We start from the raw sequence: 23,053 nt of genomic DNA on the forward strand, positions 1-23,053 counted from the left end.
CAGGGAAATGAAACAGAATATTTTTTCCTATATTTCCAAAGAAATGGAAATAAAACAGCTAGAAAAGCATCGCTATTACTTTTTAGAAGACAAACTTTTTTCCTTATTTTTTAGCGGTTTTATTCGCTAGAGCTTAATGAAATAATAACGATAAAGACGTTATAAAATCATCGAAATTATTCAATTAATTTATAACGTTTAAAAATGCGATAGTCTTATATAGCTTTCTTTCGTTGCTGTTGGCTGGTTCATAGTTTTGAAAAAGAAGTCTGAAGTACTATCGATATCGAACTAGTCGGATGTGGAACTAGTTCCATGCCAAGCTTTGATCTTGACCTACCTCCTTAGTGCGTCTTGTGGACTCACGTTATTCTTCAAATTTAAACACATTGAATTATTTCTTGGATTTATTTCACAACGACTATAATGCGGCTTAAACAATCGTTTAGCTTAGCTAATAAAATTCATGTTTCATTTAAAATTAAGAGTCATAAATGATAAAAAGAAAACTACAGCCTAATACGCGATTACGAGTAAATTTAATGGATAGTGGTTATGAGTATAGCCCAAAATCGAATAATGCTAACTTTCATTATAATTTCGATATTACGGTTCCTACGCATTGGCACTATTGCCATTTGCTTTGAGTAGATGCAATTTGGTTGAAATGGGTCTCAGCGATGTCGAGGACAATGGCGATGACGACAATGATGATGGGGATGTGTCTGTGGCTGCCCCTGTGGAGGAATACGGGTAGATAGAGGTGCCAGGGAACCCAGTAGTGCTGCTGACAGGGCCTCTACTGAAGGGCACCGGTCTGGAGAAGTCTGTCACTGATTGTGGTGGGTCTGTGGCTCGGAACTCTTCCGGCAGCTCCCCCCTATACGCTCCGAACTGCGGCGTGGTTCGCACCAGCTGCTCCAAGGCGGTTATCCCAAACGACTGTCGAACATTGGGAGCGTCCAGCTTTGGAGGTAACACGAGACTGCTGTCCACTACGGACTTTCCGTCGAAGGTGTAGAGAGCTCCGCTGGGAAGGCTGGCGTGGGGAATCTTCCGGTTGTCCGGCGGTAGGTAGTACGTGTCTATGCGTTCCGCTGCGGACGCTATGCGATCGTCAGCTTCCTGCTCCATTTCATCCACGTACAGCTCCTCATCGACTGCGTCAGGCCCAAACAAATCGGCCAAGAACCCGGCGTCCGGGGAGCGTGTTGTGCTGGTCGAGTCCGTAGTGTGGTTTGTGTTCGTGTCCTCTACCTTTTCATCGGATAACCGCTCCCGTTCAGGATCATATGCTACTTCAGCCTTAAGATCTGCTTCAAATTCATCGTCTAAAAGTTCTTCCAGTGTGGGCTTTTTGAACTGCGGATCGGAGGGCAGGGTGTGCTCCAGCGCCGCCGTTGGCAACCTTAGAGCCGAAGCCGTCGGACTCACCTTATTGCCATTGGAGTTCTCCAACATCTTGGAGGCGTTGGTGCTGTCCAAGGGAGAGGGGATGAACATCGGTTCGAAGCTCTGGGTCTCACCGCCGCCATTTTGGGCAGTCAGGAAGAGGGTGTCTGTTTCCATTACCTCGTCGATTTCGGTGCCGGGATCTTCTCGTCGATGGGCTACCTGATCTATTATCTCCTTCGGCAACTGGACACCAGTACCATCAGTCCGCATAATGGGACGAAAGCCGCTTTCCACGATTACGGTGTCGGGCTTGAATCCATGATTTACGGCTGGTTTCATGCTGGCAATTTCCTCCAAAGAGGGTTCTTTGAGGGGAATACGTTTCACCAGCTCTGGTGGTTCTCTTGTAGTGACAGCTACCGGGCTTGAAGTTGGCGGAGGACTTGCTCCTGACATATGATTCCCCTTGCCTTTGTGGTTTAGGAAGGCGTTGTTTTTTATCGACCCTTGGGGCTCCAGATCGCTATAGGGTACTGGAATTTTTAGCTTACTTTTCGGCTTGGGGCCCGCTTCTATACCTCCCAGCTCCGTGGGCTGGCCCAGGAGAAGCACAGACGCCGCTAGGGGCTGCAAGGGAAAAGGCTTTTCCTTGACGAAGGGCTTGAGCAGACCCGGCACTGGCTTCCTGTAGTGACTCACAATTAGGGAAGGCTGCTGCAAGATAACCGGGTGAGGGTGTTGCTGGGGCAGCACAGCTGGTCTGGAGGCTGGAACCTTTTTTATGGGAGCTGGGAACGGCCGGCGTCCTGGAAGCTTCACTGGATGAAAGAGCGGAGCGTTTTGCGGCGGACGCAGAAACTCCGACAAGCCAATGGTTTTCTGGGTCAACGCTGGAAGATTAGCAGTTAGATTGTGATGATGCAAATGGATTTGGGACTGAGACGCATGCGGGTGCAAGTGGTGCGGATGCAAGCGATGCAAGTGCTGGAGGTGCGGATGGACGAGATGGGGGGCAGCCGCGAGGATAGGCAGCTTTAGGTTGTGGGGAGGTGATACAGTGGGTGCGGATGGAAATGAGGATGCGGATGGAGCGGCGTTAAATTTTGGATGAGATTGGGTCTCGCCCAGCAGAATCTCGGGCCTTGAGCTGCTCTCGCTTGGATTCAGGTTCGGGTTCAGTTGGAAAATCGGGTTCGGTTTCTGGTTCGGGTACAAGTTCGGTTTTGGATTCGGTTTCTGGTGGATATGTTGCGGTTGGGGGGACTGACTCCTCAGTAGGCTCTCCTCGAGAGCCTCAGCAGCGCGGATGCCATCTGAAATCAGTTTGGTTATTTCCGAAGATTTCGTTATTTCAAAGCTTAGTTTGGGCGGTGTCCCGTTCATATTGTGGTTCTTAATCAAATCGGTTTGGTGCTTCAATAAAAAATTATCGTTGGCGCTGACCTTTGTTTCGTGCCGCAGCGAGGCTGCTGCCGTCTCCCCGGCGAGCTCTTCAATCACGGGGGCGGGCTCTGCGGGAATTCTGATCTCGTGTCTTTCGGAGGCCGATCCCTTCAGACCGCCCGCTTCCGAGTCACAAGAGTCGTGGACGTGGATCTTCCATCCCAGGTAGCGGTGCGTGAAGCAGTGATAGTACACGGTGTCCGGCGTGTTCCTATCCGGCTTCCAGCTGATGACTCCCGGTTCTCCGGAGTCGCACTTGAGAGTAAGGGTGCGCTGGTAGGCTCCAAAGGACTGGTAGTCGTCCGCCGGAGGACCCTCCACGTCAGGTGTCCAGTTGCAGAGGCGACCGACGCCAGTGGGTGTCACCTGACCGGAGCGGGAGCGATGCACACCAGCAAAGATGCGAACGGCCTGTAAAAAACGTATACAATGACTTTTAATTTGCATCCTTGTTTGTGAAAAGCTGGAGGGATCAGGTTTTCTCAAAATTTGAACTCATTCGAAGTCCAAATCTCCACCAATTTTATCCGTACCTTTTTTTCCTCCTCGCGCTTATGTTCGTATCCTCCAACAGGATCATCGCTGATGTAGAACGGATGGTACTTGGCTGGAATGTCTGGGTTGTTGCCGCCTTCCACCACAAAGGTGTAGGTCCTGCCGCGCACAACGTGAATCTCCGGAATCAGGAGTCCGTTAATGTACCAGGAAATACCCCATCCAACGTGACCTGCGAATCATTGTGTTATATGGAACATACTTCAATTGGCTTCCAGTCATTGCTTACCTGTGATGGCCGGATATCCGTGCTTTCCGCCAGTGGGACCCATTTGAGCGTAGAATACCCCATCCTCTGGCTCATGGCACTGGATAGCTGGGATGTCCCAGGCCCCGTTGGCATTGACCGGCTTTGGAGTAGGCACCGGTCGACGCTGGGTGACGATAGCGGTTTCCTGGCGCCTTTGGGGCGGTTGGCGATGCAGGGCCTCCGCCCGGTTCTCATAAAACTCCTCTTCGGGCTCTCCCTTGGGCCTGCCGGCCGGTGGGTATCCCGCACCCCCCGTCGAGCTCTGAGCCGGTGCAGGGACAGAGTCATCGGGCTCGTCGGAGGAGTTGCTTCCAGGACGGGCGCCCTCGGGCAAGGGGCAGTTCCACTTGGGCTGGCGGCCGAACTCGATCTGGTGAAGGTGCTTGTTGTAGAAGGTGTGGAACGACACCTCCTGGTAATCGTTCAGCGGGCCAATGGCCCAGACCACCGACTCGGCATCCGTAACGGAAATGGGCAGATCCAGGCGGTCTGTGGCGGCCAGAGACCGTTGGTAGGTGACGATCGAGTAGCCATTCACCATGGCGGCGTTCAGCAGTCTGATCGAGTTGGTTTTCTCCGAAATCTTGGTGTCCGGGCAAGCGCCCCGCCCACCCGAGCACTGGGCCTTGCCCTCCAGGAAGTAGTCCTGCGCAAATCCGTTTCCTGTCTGTGGGTCCACCCAGGCCACCACGGCGTCGGCGCCGATCATCTGACTTATGTTCTTGTTTGGCGAAATGCCGAAGGACATGTAATGGTTGGGCTCTGCGAGAACAGTTTGGAGCATAAATTAGTACATTTTAAACATTAAATAACAAATTAATTACAACTAAAGCAAAATGTATTGTGGTTTTTCAAGCTCCATGTGAGGAGTGATTGGAAGAACCGCCAAGCTTGACTAATCTAAACTGAGCTGAACGGAACCGGTCGGAAGGCTGGCAGAATCTTCCCAGTGGAAATTCCTTTCGGCATTCTTAGCGGTTGAAGATTGCCAATTCGAACTCCCCGCTTTGGCGTAAGACCAGTGGCAGAGCTTGGGGCAACAAATCTCCGCCAGCTCTTCAGGCCTCCATGCCTCGATCTATCCATCTGTTCATCTGCCCATGTGCCCATTTGTCCACTCGTCCGTTTGTCCACCCATTAAGCCAGCACTCGAGTTGCGCAATAAAACCAGTCGTCATAATGCGCAACTTGTTATTCCGCCGATGCCGATGCCGATGCCGATGCTGATGCTGATGCTGCTGCCGTGGATGCTGATCGGTCAATTTGGATGCTAACTGGATTTTATTGTTGCCATCCAAGCATCCGAGTCCGACGGCCCCTTCCCTTGCTAACTGTACTCGATAAAATGTCAAAGCATCATAAATCAGCGGCAGCACTCGCCTCGGCAGTCAGTAACTCAGTACCTCATGGGATAGGTCAGGCAAAGGGATTGACATTTGTCTGAAGAATTCCCAAATAATACACTCGCTCGGAAAAACTGAATAGTTTACCCGGAGACTGTATGAGATATGGGCTGCGACTAAAGGTCTATCATTGAGATCATCTGAGGAGATCTTCGGTAATTGAAGGAGTGTGCGAGGTACTCGTTAATGACTACTCTATGTGTAGCGAATTTAAAACTAAATCAAGTTTAAGTTTTTAAAATAAAATAATGATTGGCGGTCCCGAAACTTACCCAGTTTGGCCACCAACTGGACCACGATGCTTTCGCCGGCCACTGCCCAGCGAACCTCAAAGGCCAGGTCGTCGTAGAGCACCTCGCAGTTGAGCTTCGACTGTAAGAGATTCGTTGAAGGGAAGGTTTCGATTGGAGTAGGATTCGGAATCGGGTATGGGATGGGGGATGTGGCCAGGAGCATGGAAGTGTGGGTGTGTGTGAGCGGGAAGTGGGAGTAGGGAGGTGGGAGAAGCGTTGCCAAAGTCAGAATTTTGAACGTATCCTAAATGATTGCAATTTTGTTTTGCTGTGTTCGAAAGTTTTTGCTTTTGAATAGATTTTTGGATTGAAATTCTTTGAATAAGTTCGTTATGAAGCAACATACAAAATGAAAAATGCTTTTAATTTCGCTGGGGGTTAGTAGGTTACAGGCGTGTTTGGGCGGTGGGAGAGTGTGCTTATGTGTGTAGTGGTGGTGTGGCAGTGGTAGGTTGTGTTGTGGGTTCGGGCGAAGGAACAGATACGACTCAGTCCCACACAGATTTCATTTTGTATAAGACGCTCCCGGACAAGACGCGTTCAAGCAAAAGCTGACCAAGACAACAAAACACAAATAACAAGCAGGTGAGTACAACAAAGACACATGTATATTATAGAATGTGTTTGCACACTTATGTACGAGTATATGTAGTATATATAAATATATATATTTTGCATCTCTCCTCGGCCATCCGCAAAATTCGCTTCTCGCCAGCTTACAGTCTAGGAATTTCCGGCCACGTGCCGTGGAGCCGGATGCAATTCGCAGTCGCAAGTCGCTTCTGGATAAATATTCTTTTTGTTTTTGTTTTTTGTTTTGCATACACAACAATAAGTTAATTGCATAAATAGAATCGAACACACATCCCCACAATTAGCTTTCAGCGCTGCAGCTCGCTGAGGACCTGGTTGGCGTTCTTCTTTACCTGTGGACTGATGCCGAGCATCTTCAGCGAGGGCGGGACGTTGAGGCCCTCTGGGAGGCGGACGTGGCCGAAGTCCACGGTGAAGGCCTCGCACCAGACACCGAAGTGGCCGATGTCGAAGATGGTGAGGTCCTCGGGCAGGGTCAGCACGATAGTCTTGCGGTCGTAGCGCCGCAGAGGGTTTTCCTTGCCGTTCTCATCCGGGATCCGGAGACCCTCCGGAGTGGGACGCTGTCCTCGGCCCACCCAGAACTTGGCATCTGCAAGGACAAGATGACCAGAGCTCAGTAAGAGTTCTTAGAGCTTTAAGATTCTAGCACAGATGCTGACGCGTTTTCATCTCAAGACTCTTTATAAATCACTTGAGGTGTAACCTACCTGGCGCCTCCCCGTCGTAGCTAAAGTTGGGCACCAGCAGGGTCTGGGCATCTACGATAACGATGTTGTCGGAGGCCACTCCGTGGACACCCCTCAGGGCGCTGATCTTCTGCGGGCGGGGAAAGTCCAGGTTGGCCGGAATGGCTACATCACCGAAGTTCACGGCAAATTCATCGCACCAGACGGAGAACCACTTGATGTCCCGCAGGGTCTTGCCTTCGGGCAGTGACAGGGTTATGTCCTTGTTCCGGTAGCGGCGGGTCAGCGAGGCGGTGCCTCCCCGCTCGTCACGCAGGCGGGCGGCGCCCTCGTTGCTGGGCTTGGCCGTGTTTCCCACGTAGAAGTAGGCGGCCGGGGCCTCGCCGTCATAGTTGAACTTCTTGATGAAGATGGTTCGCGAATCCACGGCGTACACGTCGCCGGAGACCCCGTGGTGCAGGCGGGTCAGGGCTCCGATCTTGGTGCCGTAGTAAGGGTAGGCGGCATCTCCGGACCCAAAGCCTGCAAGCCAAACGAGAAACAAAAGTCAATGAGATTAGGGACCATAACAAAAGACTTGGGCAACAAACTTGGGTGGGTGAGTCAATGGGTAACGAAAACAAAGACGGTGACTCTGCAGCCACTTAACGAGCACCTAATTAGCAGTACACCGTGAGAAATCAATTGTGTATGATATTTAGAAACATATGCTAGCCAAAGTCGCTGGTCATGCTGCTCCCAGTGCTCGCCATTTACATATCAACGGGTTTTAGGCCAAACAAATGAGCCAAACATAAACTCAAACTCTGTTCTAAATGCGTCACAGTTCTACCTCGATCGCTTTGGGCCACAGGAAGTTTCGGATTTACGGATTTACGGCAAATAAATTTTGAAAACAGTCCGAACTTTGCCGGGGCGTGTAAAGCCTTCGCATAGAACAACAACAGGCCCGGGCCTTAATGGGCACTAATACCGCTCTCGGGGAGATGAATGGTTCTAAGCCGACTTAATGGGGCAACTTTGTTTGCTTTGTGGTCTGGCGAATTTCGCTCGAAAAGTTCCCACTTCACCTTCACAAAGTTGTTGTTCAAATTCAATTTATTTGTGTTTTATTACAATCGTTGTTGCTTTGTTATCTAATTTTTATTTATTTCTTTGCTCATGGGCCAAAAACACGTTTGGTTTTTTTAACTGCCATCAAATGGGTTTTGGTTTGCGACTCGGTCGCCATGGCCTGCAGTTATTTTTTATTTTTGACACAACTCGATTGGTTTTATACCCGCTGGCAGCCTGGCTGGCTCACTTTTCTGAGGCCATGGCTGTGGCGGTTGCTGCTCCAAATATTTTGCAGACGCGGACGAGTCTTTCTCGTTTGGGGCCAGAACCTGGCCCAGTCGCTCTTGCAGATTTGTCGGCCATGGTTCTGCCCAGCCGATTTCAATTTCCGCCTGGTTGGCCCAGAATCCATCACGGAATACGGCTCTAAGCTCGGTATGCAAAATGCCAAAGGTGCAATTAAAAAGCCACCGAGTCAGGCTTATCAATGATGATCGAGGTAGAGCTCTGTGCAAGCTATTAGTTATTTGCATTCGAGTATTGGCCAAGTTAACCCCAAGGAACTCGGGGTCGGGGGCAATTGCCAGTCACTTGAAGCCGCTTGGTAGAGTCTGAATGTTACGTTAGTCGGATACTTATATGAGAAGACCCAACATTCCATGTGATAAACACAATCACAAGCTTGATGGTTAGCTCCTGGTATAGCTCCTTCCCCTCCGCACATACCACCACAGCGAACCGAACACCGAGACCTACTTTCCCATCGCCTGGTCCAGTCGCTAGGAGGTCTTCGGAATGGAATCAAGGAAACTGGCCAGCAATTTATGCAAAACCCAGCTGGAAATGCTAATGCAGTCCGTCAGTGGGACAATTGTCATCTTTATTTTCTGTTGGCCAGCAGCCGGTTCAACGGTCAGCAGCGAATCGTTTGGCATAAACGATCATAAAGCTGATAAATATTCATCTGGCGCACAGCCACAAAAGATGATATACACTCGGATCGGATCGGATCGGACTCGGACTCGGCGTGTCATTGAGCTCTATGTGGGCTCATTGTCTGGGCCGCCCTCTAGCCATAAACACTGGCCACTAATCTAGTTTCGGCTGCTCCGACTCCGCATCTACTCCGACACAGACACAGATACAAATGTATCTCCATCTGTATTTGCATCTGTAGGTGTCTCTAGCTGTGTGTTGCCTGCATCTCTATCCGTTCAATTTGCATCACAATGGCACTTATAAATCACTGCCCGGGGTACTTACAGCTTAATGCGGCCAATAGGCCAAATAGCAGCAGCCAAGGTTTATCCTTCATTGCCAGCATGGCTAGCTAACGGTTGCCTCACTGTATCTGAGTGTGTATCTGAACGATGGGTGTCTGCGTATCTGCGCGTGTGTCTCGTACTCGGTGCTTTCTCCAAAGGACCTTCTAGTCCTGGACTGCGACACGCACTGCGAAAAGTCTGCGACAAAGAGGTGATCACTCGCGATTCGGACTCGATCCAGGGACTCTGTATGGGGGCCTCACTGTGCCTGGGACTCGCGACCGGTCGCAACGAACTCCAAAACCGCTCTGATCGCTGCGTCTGCGCTGTCGGCGAAGAGTTGAAAAACTTTCGGCCCCACAGCCGGCGCAGCTCCCCCCCTCGCCCCCTCTCACCTGTAACCGCTACCTGTAGCTCTGCTCAGCGCTCTCGCTCTGCCGGCGGCGACTGCAGCTACGGCGCCAGCCGCTCTGCCGGGTTTCTGGTTTTGCAGTTAGTGTCTCTGCTGCTGGCGCTGCTGCTTCTATTGATTTTGCGACGAATGGGGCTGTTAATAATTTTGTATCTGCCACTGTTGCTCTTTTTGGCAGTTGGTGTTCCAAGCCCTCCCAGCCATCTGCGTCGCCAGTAATTACCGCGCTGTCGTCCAAAGCTCCAAAAACTTCAAACGTCTTCTGCCGCGGCGCCTTTCGGCAACTCGAACACATTTTTTGCACACCTCCTGTCATTTGTCAAGTGGCTAAGCTTTGTTTACGCTTGCAGATCCAAATGAGATTCTGCGTTTTGAACTTGTTTCTCGAACAACGCTATTTATTTTAGTCAAGTTATAAGCGGGGCTCAGGGGCCAGACTCAACTGCTCCGTATCCCTACAATGAAGTTCACACGAAAGTACAACGTAAAGTTGCTTTTTCCAATTGCTCCCCCAATTACCGGATTAGATAATCGGACATCTGCTGCTATCTCTCGGTGATGGATTAAAGCGCCGGTTCGAAGGTGAAAGAAAGTAGACTGGCGATTCGTGATCCGCTCGTCCAAGTTCACCGCTGGCTCTGGACTGCTCGTGTCGCCCCGAGGCGGCCAAAAAGCGAAAAGTAAGGGAAATAAAACGGCATCCAAAAGGTCGGATTGCAACCGCTTATTAACCGCTAGCTTCCCGCTTACATAATTCAATTAGGGCCTCGGCGGCCACCGTTGTGTTTGGTGGGGCGACATTGGTCGGAGTCAAGGCGAGTTCCGAGTCTAGGCGGGCATCCTTTTGTTCTTGGCCAAGGCCCTCGACTTGACTCTTAAGCTTTGTCAGCCACATTCACGCAGCTCGGCTAACACCGCTTTTGTATCTGAGCCAACAAAGGCAAATCAATAACCCCAAACGGTGATGGGTTTAAGATACCCATCCGCGTTATGATTTTTGCGAATTCAAATAAGATTTCAAAAGATTTTTTCCTTAATGGTGGGATGTTTTCAAGCTTGTTTCTGCAACTTTTCGTTTTTTGGCGTTTGAAGCCATCAGCTGCGAACGTGATCGGCGATTATGCATGGGGAGCATGTAATTATAAGGGAAATGCTGGAAATACGAAACATACCGACACTGGCACACTGACATAGGCACATAAATGAGGCAAAAACGCACATTTCGTATAAATTACCGGCAGAGTCAAGTCATCATGTTTCGAGTTGCTTTTAATGCTTCTTTCACTTTGAAGACCTGGCCTGCAGACGGCAGCACCGAGTGGCGGGCGAACAAAAACTCATATTGCCTTTGTAAATGCTTTCATAACCAACTGGCTGCGAAGGTGGGACCCTCTTCCCAGACGCCTCACTCCCACCATTCGCCCTTCCCCGCAACTCCCTTCTAGGATAGTCTGGAGTTCACTTAACCCAAAGTACGCACCTCCAACTATAGAAAGCTACCCCACGGTTTTCAGGCTAATTAGTTACATTTTCGGATAAGGTAGATATCTATCCAAGTAACCCATTTACTAACCAAGTTTCCCAGTGTGGGACTGCCCCAACACGCGTAATCTCCGCTCCAAATTGAGTTTTAATTCAGCTGACATTGGGAATATGTAACTGGCTAGTCGCTCACCTACACAGATAGGTACCACTCTTGCATTTGCATTTCAGACTTGGCTGGAAACCATTAGATTTATGGCTTTAAGTCGCCCCATCTTCCCCCATTTGGCCTGCGATTGATCAGAGTATTATATCTCTTTTTTGTGGCTTTGATTTTGTGGCATCATTGATTTATGGCCACAATTGAAAGTGAAATTAGTCAGAGCTGAGCTCATCGTGGAATAGTTGACCTGATCTCTGCATAGCGGGTGAAAGTGGTCTTTTCTGGATAATGCATCTAGTGCAGTATTATCTAAACGTGGGTTAGCCGTCAGCATCTCCTCTCACTTGCCTGACAGACTTGAAACAAAAGTAATCCAAGGTGCTAAGGTCAAGTTCAAATCGCACGAATCTACATGGGGGCCCGTCCCAAATAAACAAAATGCGAATTATTAATAAAACCCAACAAAGCTAACATCCTCTTTGGAAAATAATCGCAGAAAGAAAGCGTGCGGAAAACTTGATACCTAAACTACTGAAGCTATCTTGATATAAATATTAATTTAGGCAAAGCTTTTGTAAAGGCATTGAGCTATCAGATAACACAATAAAACCCAAACACCATGAATATTATAAAATCTCTGAGCTACCGAGCAACCCGTCTACGCGCATAATATTACAGGGTATGCAAATTGGAAAGGCAGCTTAGCTTAATTTATGATCCCCTGACGGGGCACATTCTAATCAGACCCGAGAGTCATCAGCTGAGGCGAAAATAGCATTCACCTTCTGAAGCCAAAAAACAAATTGGGAAAAAAGCGAAGAAGCGAAGACAAAGCAGAGCTGGGCTTGTTATCAGTTTGTTTGTTTTTTCGGGCCAATCGCGTGCCTGAAATGTTAATTAATTTAATTAGTCCCGGCGAGACGTGGAGAAGAACCAAAAGAGATGACCTTGGCTGGGATGGGTTTCGAGCGGGGCGAACGGAGGTGGAGGTGGTGGTGGTGGTGTTGGGTCATCGAGTGGGAGCCTCTTGGCTGCACATTGTTTATGACTGGATTGTTCAGCTGCGACGACCGAACACCGACGACCGGCACCAACACCGTCCGCCGCCCCCTTCCACCCACTTCTTTGACTCCTCAAGGTCAGTCGCTGATGGGATGGTGGTTTCTAATTTGAATTTTACAACATGCACTTACTTTTATGCTTCCAATTTGCAAATAATGCTGTTGCGCGGCTATTCGCATTTGTTTGCCTTATTTATGGCCGTCGCTCGTGTAATTAATCTTCTGTGAAGTGGCAATAAATGCGAATCCGAATCCGAATCCGAATCCGAGTCCGAGTGCGAGTGCGAGCCGGGTCTGAAGAGCTACATATGTCTTTCAAACAAATGCAACCAGCGCAGCATCGCAAGTACATTCGCTTTCCTGCACGCTTGTTTATCATTTTGCCATTTTCTGGCGGGTCTGGCGATGGTCTTTATGCCATTTGCCGTGGCTTAGTCGCTGGCTTGCTTAGTTAGTCGGCCGCTTTAGTTAGTAGGTAGTGGCTTAGTGGCTCAGTGGGTGTGTTGGCCAGGTCGAGGTGCAGCCGAAGAGTGCCTCTAAGCCTTTGTTTATGCACAGCACACACTGCTGCTCACACGGCGCTCAGAGGTGCAAATATTTGTGTTTGCAGTCGGCATAAAGTTGTCAAGGAAATGTACGAGTCTGAAAAATAAATAGTTGGCCTTAGCTATTCTGCAGCATGTATTAAATGAGCGGAACTAAAATGGAGGCAACTCAAGGGAAAATTAAGCGAACCAATTATGACAGCGACTCGGCCTTTTATCCATTAACAAAAAAAAGATGGATTGGCATTTGAATAATATTGTATCATATGCTACAAAGACCTATTGTAAGCCTATCTCAAGGAGGAATCAATAATACCAAGTGGTTAAGACTGCTGGTCTGGCTCTTCCATCTTATCTGAAGGGTGATTTCAACCAGTTATTGGATTCTAGCGGATTAATATATGCTGATTTCAAAGATTTCGATACAATTTTGGAAAGTGCCTCTAAGCTATCTTAAAGTACACAGGTAAAGATAACCTGCGAGGTATCTGCCATTAAAAAGCGTATCTGTTAGGGACAAAAGTATCTGAATTAAACGGGAAGTATCTACTAACTACCGTATCTCTGAGTGTATCTGAATGCCCGTATAATCCATGAAAGTATGTACGTGTATGCATTCATGTGGATGTTTAATGTACATGCACATGTAACATATGTATGACCCTCCACCCCCCCCACTGGTGATCACAGCCAGTACACGTGTTACAAGGGATCAGAGGTCAAGAGACAGGGATAGAGACAGATAGTCCAGTAGAAAGCCCTCAGCGGACCGAGCCAAAGTCGTATTTATTTATCAAAGTCAATGGCTGGCCGGCACACTTTCCGACTGATTACGAGACCAGGAACACTATAACTATATAGCAACAACATATACACGCGCCGAACATTAACAGCGCCGATCTCTGCTACTTAACAGAGCCGGATCGGGAGAGACATATGTTTAGAATATGTAACGGTAGCGCCGCGTGGGAGCTGCCCCGACAGATATTTTCGAGCGTTTTCGAAAATTTCTCTACAGTTTAGTTTCAAAAGAAACGCCAAGCCGTGCGAAACGTTCTCGATCGCAGCGAAGCGACAACGGAAGTGATCAGAAAACCAAACAAAAGACAGCGTTCCGAAGCGAAAACAAAAGTGAATTTCAATTATTAATCCACCGAACCAGGAACCATCCCAATTCGGCCAGAATGCACAGCAAACTGTTGGACGAGGTGGGTCAATCTCCGCACCATTTCAGATTCGATGGATTCGTCTTCCATTTTCCGGAATCTATATTAGATTGAACGCACCCCTTAGTCATCCCGTTTTAGGATGAGTTGTTCTTTTATTTACACCGAAGCACGTCATAATCGCGAGTATCCACATTCGGAGGAGAACGTTCTTTTGTTTCTGCAGAAGGTCAAGGCGACGGTCGGAGGGTGCTACTGGACGGAAGAATGGGGACATTAAGCTACCAGACTCGTTTCTCTGAGACGGAGCGTGGAGCTCATAATAGTTACGGGTCTTAATTATGGTTCGGAATAGTTTGTTCAGTTGTTGAAAAACTGGTTTGTCCATACGCCGTTTTTTAATCATAAACAATATTCACTTAAACACTTCTTATCGGCTGGAAGCTATCAGAGCTGCGCACTGTCAGAGTTGGCGATTAGGAGTTCCAGACAGACTTACTTACTTACTAGAGAAACAAAGTTAATAGAAGCTCCAATGTTTGATTTTGAATGAATCAAACGTTATTAAGTGAAAGTAGCTTCTCTCTCTGTAGGCCTGTTACGAGTTCTAGCTTTGCCAATGACTTAACGATTGGATTACAAAACGAATGCAAAATGCAAAACACCCCTGGGAGCTCACACAAGCCCCACTGCACTTGCCAGCATTATCACATCCCAGCAACGACTGCGATTACAAAATCAGCTGGGTAAGCATGTTACGACTAACAGACGAGGAGCATATATGTGTGACCCTCTGGGGTAATTTTCCAGTGCACACGCCTCTCAAGCGGACTCAAATGCACTGTACCCCCCAGACCCGAGCGGTATGTTGCATTTGTGAACCTATGGATCGACAGCTGACCCGATCTCTTTCATCTCCCCAATCACTTCAGGTGTTCAGTGCCTTGAGTCACGACGACTATTTTTACTCTCGTTTTTCATCTTTGAGATTTTCTCGCTCAAGCCATTTAAATATATTTTATTTAGCCGCACTCGTGCTGGGGAGGGTGGGCGGCCAGGAGAGCACCCACCACAAAGAAACATGTTGACCAGGCCGAAATCGGGTTGCCCTACTGCTGGTGGACAAGAGGTTGACGTTGACTAGAATAGGTAGCTACTAGAATAATAGATCGCAGTTCTATAGGTACCCGAACAATCCAAACAAACAAAACAAGGGAATGTGTGAATTTTCAATTTTACGTTGAGTGATTTCAATGAATGAGCACGGATCTCGGTTCGGTGGGCTTGTGTCAGGCGGCATTAGCGTTTTGACGTGTGCAGGAATTTGTTAATTAGCAAATCGGGGAAAAGGTGAACCGAGATCGCGAATACAGTGCGAGAAACTCTTCCCCCAATAGATTAGTCTGACCCACTCAATAGTTTGTACTTTGGGGGTGGGAGGAGATTACGGGTCGACCGATTACAGCACTCGCCAGACGGGTTGGCGCAAGATTAGCTATAATACTAACCGCGGACCTTCACCCTCTTTCGCTCGCAGCTAAACGAGAATGGCTACATCGTCATCGACGACTTCCTTACGCCCGAGGAGGTGGACTCCCTCTTCCAGGCGGGCAGGGCCCTCTGCATGGAGGCCCCACAAACAAACCGCAAGATCTTTAGCACCATCAAGCAGGAGGACGCCCAGGGCAAGGAGCTGTACTTCATGGAGTCCGGCGACAAGGTGCGCTACTTCTTCGAGAAGGGGGCGGTCGGCGAGGAGGGCCAGCTGCTGGTGGATCCCATGATCGCCCTCAACAAGGTGGGCCACGCCCTGCACGTGGAGCACCCCACCTTCAACGCGATTACCTTCAGCAACCGGGTGCGGGAGATCTGCTGGCAGCTGAACTACAACCGCCCGGCCGTCTGCCAGAGCATGTACATCTACAAGAACCCCGGCGTGGGCGGCGAGGTGACGCCGCACCAGGACTCCTGGTTCCTGCACACGGAGCCCAACTCGGCGGTAGGCTTCTGGCTGGCCCTCGAGGACTGCACCCTCCAGAACGGCTGCCTCCAGTTCATCAAGGGCTCGCACAAGAGCGGCGTCCACAGGCGCTACATGCGTAACCCAGATCCCAGTGCCAGCGAGCTGATGGTGTACGACCGGGCGGCGCCCATCTATCCCCAGTCCAGCTTCACGCCGATGCAGGTCAGCAAAGGTAAGTGTTCTGCCAATCCTTGAACTGGACAAGATCTGAATCCCTTTTTGCAGGAACCTGCATCCTCATCCACGGCAACGTGGTGCACAAGAGCGAGCCCAACCGCTCGCAGAAGAGCCGCCACGCCTACACCTTTCACGTAATCGAGACTGAGAACAACGTCAAGTATTCGGAGGACAACTGGCTGCAGGCGCCGGAGGGCAAGCCATTCCCCGTGCTCTTCGAGCGCAAGGCCTGAGCCGGGTCGTGATTTTCGTATTCTCGCTATAAGTTTTACCTTAATCTATGTATGTTCTCTACGCCAAGTCGCCAAACACAAAGTAAATTAAATAATATGTTAAAATAAAAGATTCTTTTTAAACTCAAGACAAGCAGTTCCCGTTCTTGGACGATAATGATCAAGCAGTTTATGTAAAATACATGAAGGGTGTAAGACACTTTACACAAGCAGTCGACGGTGTATGCAAGCAGTGGATGAACAAAGATGACCTTTAACACGTATCTGGGTCGAGTTTGTGTTGATAAGACAGAGATAGTTGGGTCTACTATGCCAAAATAATCCTACGTGTTGATATTTTGCGATACGGACACGGTGGGCCCCGAAATCTCTAACGACAGAGGCAGAAAACAAAAGTATTAGTAATGCCCCCACGCCAATTCTGATTCTCGCTCATGGCACACATTTTAAATTTTTTGGAATTATCTCCGTCCGTCAACCCGCGTATCATGTTTTTCCACAGACTTTGCTGTTGGCGCTACAATTGTTTTGATAGCCAGATAAGTCCATTAGCTCTACGGCGGCACTGCAACTCGACTCCGACACTAGCTAACACAAGCCAGTCTACCGCGAGCTCTCGATCGCAGCGGTTCGCGTTTAAAAACATTAGAATTGGCAGAATGTCTTCCTGCAGTCTGTGGGACGCTGACCAGGAGGTCGAGTACCTCCGCGAGTATCTGCAAATCCCGAGCGTCCATCCCAATCCGGACTACAGTGGGTATTTCCCTTCTCGGGCATACATTTACTAATAAATCAATGACGGAAAATTCCATGGAAAATTTTCCCCCATTTGAACTTTTCAAAGCTTCTGCTACTGACTCTGTCAATAAAATTAATTTCAATTAATAATTCCCTCAGAACCATGCCTCGAGTTCCTTGAGCGTCAGGCAGCGACGCTAGAACTGCCCCTCAAGGTTTACTATCCAGCAAACGAGGAGAACCCCGTAGTCGTCTTGACCTGGGAAGGCCTCGAACCGGAGTTGCCAAGTATCCTGCTGAACTCCCACATGGACGTGGTCCCCGTCTTCCCGGAGAACTGGAAGCATCCGCCCTTCGCAGCAGAGATGGACGAGGAAGGACGCATTTTCGCCAGAGGAGCTCAGGATATGAAAAGTGTGGGGATGCAGTACCTGGCAGCCATCAGGGCTCTGAAGAACGAGGGCGCTCGGTTCAAGCGAACTATCCACATCTCCTTTGTAGCAGGTGGGACTATAACCTGATTGCTATTCTCTATAGTCTCTATATACTATATACTATATATACTAGATGAGGAATTGGGAGGCCGACTGGGAATGCGCCCATTTGTGAACACAAACGACTTCCGGGACCTGAACGTCGGGTTTGGATTGGATGAGGGCTTGGCCTCCCCCAACGAGGAGTTCCCAGTCTTCTATGCCGAAAGAGCGGTGTGGCGTGAGTCTTTAAATCACATAAAATGTATTCGTTAATCTGACCCATTGACCCAAAGGGGTGTACTTCAACATCAGTGGCACTGCCGGCCATGGATCTCTTTTGCTGCCCAACACCGCTGGGGAGAAGCTGAACTACATAGTCAGCAAGATGATGGAGTTGAGAAAGTCCCAGGTGCAGAGATTGGAAAACGACCCTGATCTGGTCATTGGAGACGTCACGACCATTAACTTGACGCGCGTTAGTGGTGGCGTTCAAAGCAACGTTGTGCCTCCTTTGTTGGTAGTCTGCTTCGATTGCCGTTTGGCCCTCGACGTGGACCACGTGGAGTTTGAAGCCAAGGTGAGCCCTCCCAGTACAAAAAAAGATAAGGAAACTAATAGCTTGGTACTTTTCAAAGCTCCAACAGTGGTGCGAAGAGGCGGGCGGAGGCATTGAACTGACCTACGAGCAGAAGCAGCCCAGGGTCGCGCCCACGGCCATTGACTCCAGCAATCCCTTTTGGACTGCGTTCAAAAAAGCCACCGATGAGCTGTAAGTAGAGCACCCAGTAGAGCACTCTACCACCTTTATCTTGACTCTTTTACAGGGAGATCTGCATAAGGACGCAAATATTCACGGGAGGAACCGACAGCAGATACATCCGCCAACAGGGAATTCCGGCGCTGGGCTTCTCGCCCATGAACCACACCCCAGTGCTGCTCCACGACCACGACGAGTTCATCCGGGCAGACACCTACCTCAAGGGCGTCGACATATACAAAAAAATAATAGGCCATATTGCCAATGTCTAGTGAGCTGGGCTCGATAACAGATAATATACCTTATATGATGTGCCACATAGGCATTCTATCAAAATATAAATAAACTTAGTTACGATCATATCCCCGATAGAGCACCCAGACCTCAATGACTACCTGTTGTAAAGAGATGTCTTAGGCGGTTTACCATCAAACTGCCTTGAGATAAGCACAGTCTAGAGATAAATGGTCTGGGATTAGGGGTACAGATATTCTTTGTGGGATGCCTGGTTCAGTTTCAGTTCAGCCTTGTTCAGATCCACTATGAGTACCAACATCTGGGAGTCAAACGAGGAGATTCAGTTCTTTCGTGAATACCTACGGATCCCCAGTGTGCACCCCAACCCGGATTATGGTGGGTGTAAGAATAAATACAACAAGATTTGTGGATAAATGTTCCCCATTCCACCATAGAGCCCTGTGTCGAGTTCCTGAAGAGTCAAGCTTCAGGCTTGGACTTACCCATCAAGATATGCCATCCTGCCAATGAGAAGAATCCTGTGGTGGTCCTCACCTGGGAGGGTCTCCAACCGGACCTGCCAAGTGTCCTGCTCAACTCCCACATGGACGTCGTTCCAGTCTTTCCGGAGAAGTGGTCGCACCCTCCGTTCGGCGCCGAAATTGACGAGGAAGGCCGCATTTTTGCCAGAGGTAGCCAGGATATGAAGTGTGTGGGAATGCAGTATTTGGCTGCCATTAGGGCTTTGAAGCGAAGTGGTGCTCGGTTCAAGAGGACTATCCACATCTCCTTTGTACCAGTTAGGGTTGGAGCTTTATCCCACTATCCTACTTAACCGCCTTTCCTCCAGATGAAGAAGTAGGGGGAAAATTGGGCATGTTCGCCTTTGTGACCTCGCCGGAATTCCGATCCCTGAACGTTGGGTTCAGCCTGGATGAAGGGATCGCCTCGCCCAGCTCAGAGTTTCCTGTATTCTTCGCCGAGCGATCCGTGAGACGTAAGATACTTGAGCTATGCTTCGACTTGGACAGTTATTTTCATATAAACACGTTCGGCAGGTGTGATTTTTAAGATTGGCGGTTCAGCAGGCCACGGCTTGCTTCTAATGCCCAATACGGCGGGGGAAAAGCTAAGCTACATCCTCGAGAGGATGATGGAATTTCGAAGCACTCAGGTGAGACGACTGAAGGACAACCCGGAGCTTCAGATCGGAGATGTGACGACCATCAATCTGACCACGGTGACCGGCGGAGTCCAGAGCAATGTGGTTCCTCCATTGCTGACAGTTTGCTTTGATTGCCGTTTGTCGATGGACATTGACATCTCGGAGTTTCATTCAACGGTAGGTCTTCCCAAAGTACTCTGATCCATCGTCCCACATACTCTTGTATTTCTGTAAAGCTTTTAAAGTGGTCTGAAGAGGCGGGTGGAGACATCGAAGTCGAATTCGGAACGACTCAGAGCACGGGACGCGTTCCCCCCACTGCAACTAACGACTCCAATCCCTTCTGGGTGGCTTTCAAGAAGGCAACGGATGATCTGTGAGTTTCAAAGTACTTCTAAAGGGTCAATACGCCAATCTGTTCAATTTTAGGGGACTCTCCATTAAACTTCAGGTGTTTCCTGGTGGCACCGACAGTCGCTACATTCGCAATGTGGGCATTCCGGCCTTGGGATTCTCGCCGATGAACAATACTCCAGTCCTGCTTCACGACCACGACGAATACCTGCACGCAGAAACCTACCTGAATGGAGTGGAGACTTACATAAAGATTATTGGCAATGTTGCCAATGCGTAGACCATCATTCGAAATCGATAAAAAATGAATTTTAAATATAACAAGAACGAAATGCTATAGGGCCCACTGCGATAGCTATATCTTCCCCAATTCTCATCCAATTCTCAAGCGGAGTACCTTAAACGATTTCTAGATCGAATCTCCACCATTCTGCATCAAAATCCTGAGACAAAATATTTTTTAGATTTTTTGTCCATTTTTGCTTACGGATCCCCTGCAAATGGGGTTTTCACCTATTGGGCCCACTGCGATGGCTATATCTTTCCCAATTCTCATCCGATTCTCAAGCGGAGTACCTCAAACGATTTCTAGATCGATTCTCCACCATTCTGCATCAAAATCCTGAGACAAAATATTTTTTAGATTTTTTGTCCATTTTTGCTTACGGATCCCCTGAAAATGGGGTTTTCACCTATTGGGCCCACTGCGATGGCTATATCTTTCCCAATTCTCATCCGATTCTCAAGCGGAGTACCTCAAACGATTTCTAGATCGATTTTCCACCATTCTGCATCAAAATCCTGGGACAAAATATTTTTTAGATTTTTTGTCCATTTTTGCTTACGGATCCCCTGAAAATGGGTTTTTTCCCCAAAGGGCCCACTGCGATGGCTATATCCCCAATTCTCATCCAATTCTCATCCAATATGCCCCACTTCTCATCCAATTCTCAAGCGGAGTACCTTAAACAATTTCTAGATCGATTCTCCACCATTCTGCATCAAAATCCTGAGACAAAATATTTTTTAGATTTTTTGTCCATTTTTGCTTACGGATCCCCTGAAAATGGGGTTTTCACCTATTGGGCCCACTGCGATGGCTATATCTTCGCCAATTCTCATCCGATTCTCAAGCAGAGTACCTTAAACGATTTCTAGATCGAATCTCAACCATTCTGCATCAAAATCCTGGGACAACATATTTTTTAGATTTTTTGTCCATTTTTGCTTACGGATCCCCAGAAAATGGGGTTTTCACCTATTGGGCCCACTGCGATGGCTATATCTTTCCCAATTCTCATCCGATTCTCAAGCGGAGTACCTCAAACGATTTCTAGATCGATTTTCCACCATTCTGCATCAAAATCCTGGGACAAAATATTTTTTAGATTTTTTGTCCATTTTTGCTTACGGATCCCCTGAAAATGGGTTTTTTCCCCAAAGGGCCCACTGCGATGGCTATATCTGCCCCAATTCTCATCCAATTCTCAAGCGGAGTACCTTAAACAATTTCTAGATCGATTCTCCACCATTCTGCATCAAAATCCTGAGACAAAATATTTTTTAGATTTTTTGTCCATTTTTGCTTACGGATCCCCTGAAAATGGGGTTTTCACCTATTGGGCCCACTGCGATGGCTATATCTTTCCCAATTCTCATCCGATTCTCAAGCGGAGTACCTCAAACGATTTCTAGATCGATTTTCCACCATTCTGCATCAAAATCCTGGGACAAAATATTTTTTAGATTTTTTGTCCATTTTTGCTTACGGATCCCCTGAAAATGGGTTTTTTCCCCAAAGGGCCCACTGCGATGGCTATATCCCCAATTCTCATCCAATTCTCATCCAATATGCCCCAATTCTCATCCAATTCTCAAGCGGAGTACCTTAAACAATTTCTAGATCGATTCTCCACCATTCTGCATCAAAATCCTGAGACAAAATATTTTTTAGATTTTTTGTCCATTTTTGCTTACGGATCCCCTGAAAATGGGGTTTTCACCTATTGGGCCCACTGCGATGACTATATCTTTCCCAATTCTCATCCGATTCTCAAGCGGAGTACCTCAAACGATTTCTAGATCGATTCTCCACCATTCTGCATCAAAATCCTGAGACAAAATATTTTTTAGATTTTTTGTCCATTTTTGCTTACGGATCCCCTGAAAATGGGGTTTTACCCTATTGGGCCCACTGCGATGGCTATATCTTTCCCAATTCTCATCCGATTCTCAAGCGGAGTACCTCAAACGATTTCTAGATCGATTTTCCACCATTCTGCATCAAAATCCTGGGACAAAATATTTTTTAGATTTTTTGTCCATTTTTGCTTACGGATCCCCTGAAAATGGGTTTTTTCCCCAAAGGGCCCACTGCGATGGCTATATCTGCCCCAATTCTCATCCAATTCTCAAGCGGAGTACCTTAAACAATTTCTAGATCGATTCTCCACCATTCTGCATCAAAATCCTGAGACAAAATATTTTTTAGATTTTTTGTCCATTTTTGCTTACGGATCCCCTGAAAATGGGGTTTTCCCCTATTGGGCCCACTGCGATGGCTATATCTTCCCCAATTCTCATCCGATTCTCAAACGGAGTACCTCAAACGATTTCTAGATCGATTCTCCACCATTCTGCATCAAAATCCTGAGACAAAATATTTTTTAGATTTTTTGTCCATTTTTGCTTACGGATCCCCTGAAAATGGGGTTTTCACCTATTGGGCCCACTGCGATGGCTATATCTTCGCCAATTCTCATCCGATTCTCAAGCAGAGTACCTTAAACGATTTCTAGATCGAATCTCCACCATTCTGCATCAAAATCCTGGGACAAAATATTTTGTAGATTTTTTGTCCATTTTTGCTTACGGATCCCCTGAAAATGGGGTTTTCCCCTATTGGGCCCACTGCGATGGCTATATCTTCCCCAATTCTCATCCGATTCTCAAACGGAGTACCTCAAACGATTTCTAGATCGATTCTCCACCATTCTGCATCAAAATCCTGAGACAAAATATTTTTTAGATTTTTTGTCCATTTTTGCTTATGGATCCCCTGAAAATGGGTTTTTTCCCCAAAGGGCCCACTGCGATGGCTATATCTTCCCCAATTCTTATC

At 48.1% G+C, this 23,053-nt stretch overlaps 5 protein-coding genes across 6 annotated transcripts; 3 read left to right on the top strand and 2 right to left on the bottom strand.

Annotated features, from left to right (window-relative positions):
• Positions 1–394: 394 nt before the first annotated feature.
• Positions 395–2,815, bottom strand: LOC108127149 (protein Skeletor, isoforms D/E-like). Its single transcript, XM_070281578.1, has one exon. The coding sequence runs from the start codon at positions 2,776–2,778 to the stop codon at positions 616–618; it is 2,163 nt and encodes a 720-aa protein (XP_070137679.1). The 5' UTR covers positions 2,779–2,815; the 3' UTR covers positions 395–615.
• Positions 2,618–9,246, bottom strand: LOC108127986 (DM13 and DOMON_DOH domain-containing protein skeletor). 2 transcript variants are annotated; one of them, XM_017245338.3, is made up of 8 exons: positions 8,942–9,246; positions 6,644–7,144; positions 6,266–6,525; positions 5,319–5,418; positions 3,623–4,405; positions 3,372–3,565; positions 2,839–3,249; positions 2,618–2,708 (listed from the first exon to the last, which is right to left on the bottom strand). In XM_017245338.3, the coding sequence occupies exons 1-8, from the start codon at positions 9,000–9,002 to the stop codon at positions 2,667–2,669; spliced, it is 2,352 nt and encodes a 783-aa protein (XP_017100827.2). In that variant the 5' UTR covers positions 9,003–9,246; the 3' UTR covers positions 2,618–2,666. The 2 variants fall into 2 exon arrangements, with proteins under 2 accessions (XP_017100827.2, XP_070137678.1); XM_070281577.1 differs by lacking the exons at positions 2,618–2,708; positions 2,839–3,249; positions 3,372–3,565 and having other exon boundaries at positions 3,882–4,403.
• Positions 9,247–13,617: 4,371 nt separating this feature from the next.
• Phyhd1 (Phytanoyl-CoA dioxygenase domain containing 1) lies at positions 13,618–16,313 on the top strand. The gene is made up of 3 exons (XM_017245318.3): positions 13,618–13,814; positions 15,310–15,967; positions 16,021–16,313. The coding sequence occupies exons 1-3, from the start codon at positions 13,791–13,793 to the stop codon at positions 16,203–16,205; spliced, it is 867 nt and encodes a 288-aa protein (XP_017100807.3). The 5' UTR covers positions 13,618–13,790; the 3' UTR covers positions 16,206–16,313.
• Positions 16,314–16,594: 281 nt separating this feature from the next.
• Positions 16,595–18,538, top strand: LOC108127945 (aminoacylase-1). The gene is made up of 6 exons (XM_017245301.3): positions 16,595–16,958; positions 17,103–17,447; positions 17,511–17,657; positions 17,713–17,996; positions 18,055–18,188; positions 18,244–18,538. Exons 1-6 carry the CDS (start codon positions 16,640–16,642, stop codon positions 18,446–18,448), a joined length of 1,434 nt encoding a protein of 477 aa, XP_017100790.3. The 5' UTR covers positions 16,595–16,639; the 3' UTR covers positions 18,449–18,538.
• Positions 18,539–18,639: 101 nt separating this feature from the next.
• Positions 18,640–20,212, top strand: LOC108127956 (aminoacylase-1-like). Its single transcript, XM_070281695.1, has 6 exons — positions 18,640–18,809; positions 18,869–19,208; positions 19,259–19,410; positions 19,472–19,755; positions 19,815–19,954; positions 20,008–20,212. Exons 1-6 carry the CDS (start codon positions 18,719–18,721, stop codon positions 20,210–20,212), a joined length of 1,212 nt encoding a protein of 403 aa, XP_070137796.1. The 5' UTR covers positions 18,640–18,718.
• Positions 20,213–23,053: the final 2,841 nt, after the last annotated feature.

The sequence above is a fragment of the Drosophila bipectinata genome, chromosome 3R, assembly GCF_030179905.1.
Source record: "Drosophila bipectinata strain 14024-0381.07 chromosome 3R, DbipHiC1v2, whole genome shotgun sequence".
Classification (NCBI taxonomy): domain Eukaryota; kingdom Metazoa; phylum Arthropoda; class Insecta; order Diptera; family Drosophilidae; genus Drosophila; species Drosophila bipectinata.

What these genes read in the sequence shown, in the direction of transcription:
- LOC108127986 (XM_017245338.3), bottom strand. Translation starts at nt 9,002, where the DNA reads ATGCTGGCAATGAAGGATAAACCTTGGCTGCTGCTATTTGGCCTATTG. An exon ending in CCTATTGGCCGCATTAAGCT is followed by an intron (nt 7,145 to 8,941) that starts GTAAGTACCCCG and finishes TTTGGCTTGCAG; the next exon opens with GCTTTGGGTCCGGAGATGCC. An exon ending in CGCTGCGGCACGAAACAAAG is followed by an intron (nt 2,709 to 2,838) that starts GTCAGCGCCAAC and finishes AACTGATTTCAG; the next exon opens with ATGGCATCCGCGCTGCTGAG.
- Phyhd1 (XM_017245318.3), top strand. Translation starts at nt 13,791, where the DNA reads ATGCACAGCAAACTGTTGGACGAG. An exon ending in ACAGCAAACTGTTGGACGAG is followed by an intron (nt 13,815 to 15,309) that starts GTGGGTCAATCT and finishes TTTCGCTCGCAG; the next exon opens with CTAAACGAGAATGGCTACAT. An exon ending in GCCGATGCAGGTCAGCAAAG is followed by an intron (nt 15,968 to 16,020) that starts GTAAGTGTTCTG and finishes CCCTTTTTGCAG; the next exon opens with GAACCTGCATCCTCATCCAC.
- LOC108127956 (XM_070281695.1), top strand. Translation starts at nt 18,719, where the DNA reads ATGAGTACCAACATCTGGGAGTCAAACGAGGAGATTCAGTTCTTTCGT. An exon ending in ACTATCCACATCTCCTTTGT is followed by an intron (nt 19,209 to 19,258) that starts ACCAGTTAGGGT and finishes AACCGCCTTTCC; the next exon opens with TCCAGATGAAGAAGTAGGGG. An exon ending in CGCCGAGCGATCCGTGAGAC is followed by an intron (nt 19,411 to 19,471) that starts GTAAGATACTTG and finishes CACGTTCGGCAG; the next exon opens with GTGTGATTTTTAAGATTGGC.
- LOC108127945 (XM_017245301.3), top strand. Translation starts at nt 16,640, where the DNA reads ATGGCACACATTTTAAATTTTTTGGAATTATCTCCGTCCGTCAACCCG. An exon ending in CCACATCTCCTTTGTAGCAG is followed by an intron (nt 17,448 to 17,510) that starts GTGGGACTATAA and finishes TATATATACTAG; the next exon opens with ATGAGGAATTGGGAGGCCGA. An exon ending in ACGTGGAGTTTGAAGCCAAG is followed by an intron (nt 17,997 to 18,054) that starts GTGAGCCCTCCC and finishes TACTTTTCAAAG; the next exon opens with CTCCAACAGTGGTGCGAAGA.
- LOC108127149 (XM_070281578.1), bottom strand. Translation starts at nt 2,778, where the DNA reads ATGAACGGGACACCGCCCAAACTAAGCTTTGAAATAACGAAATCTTCG.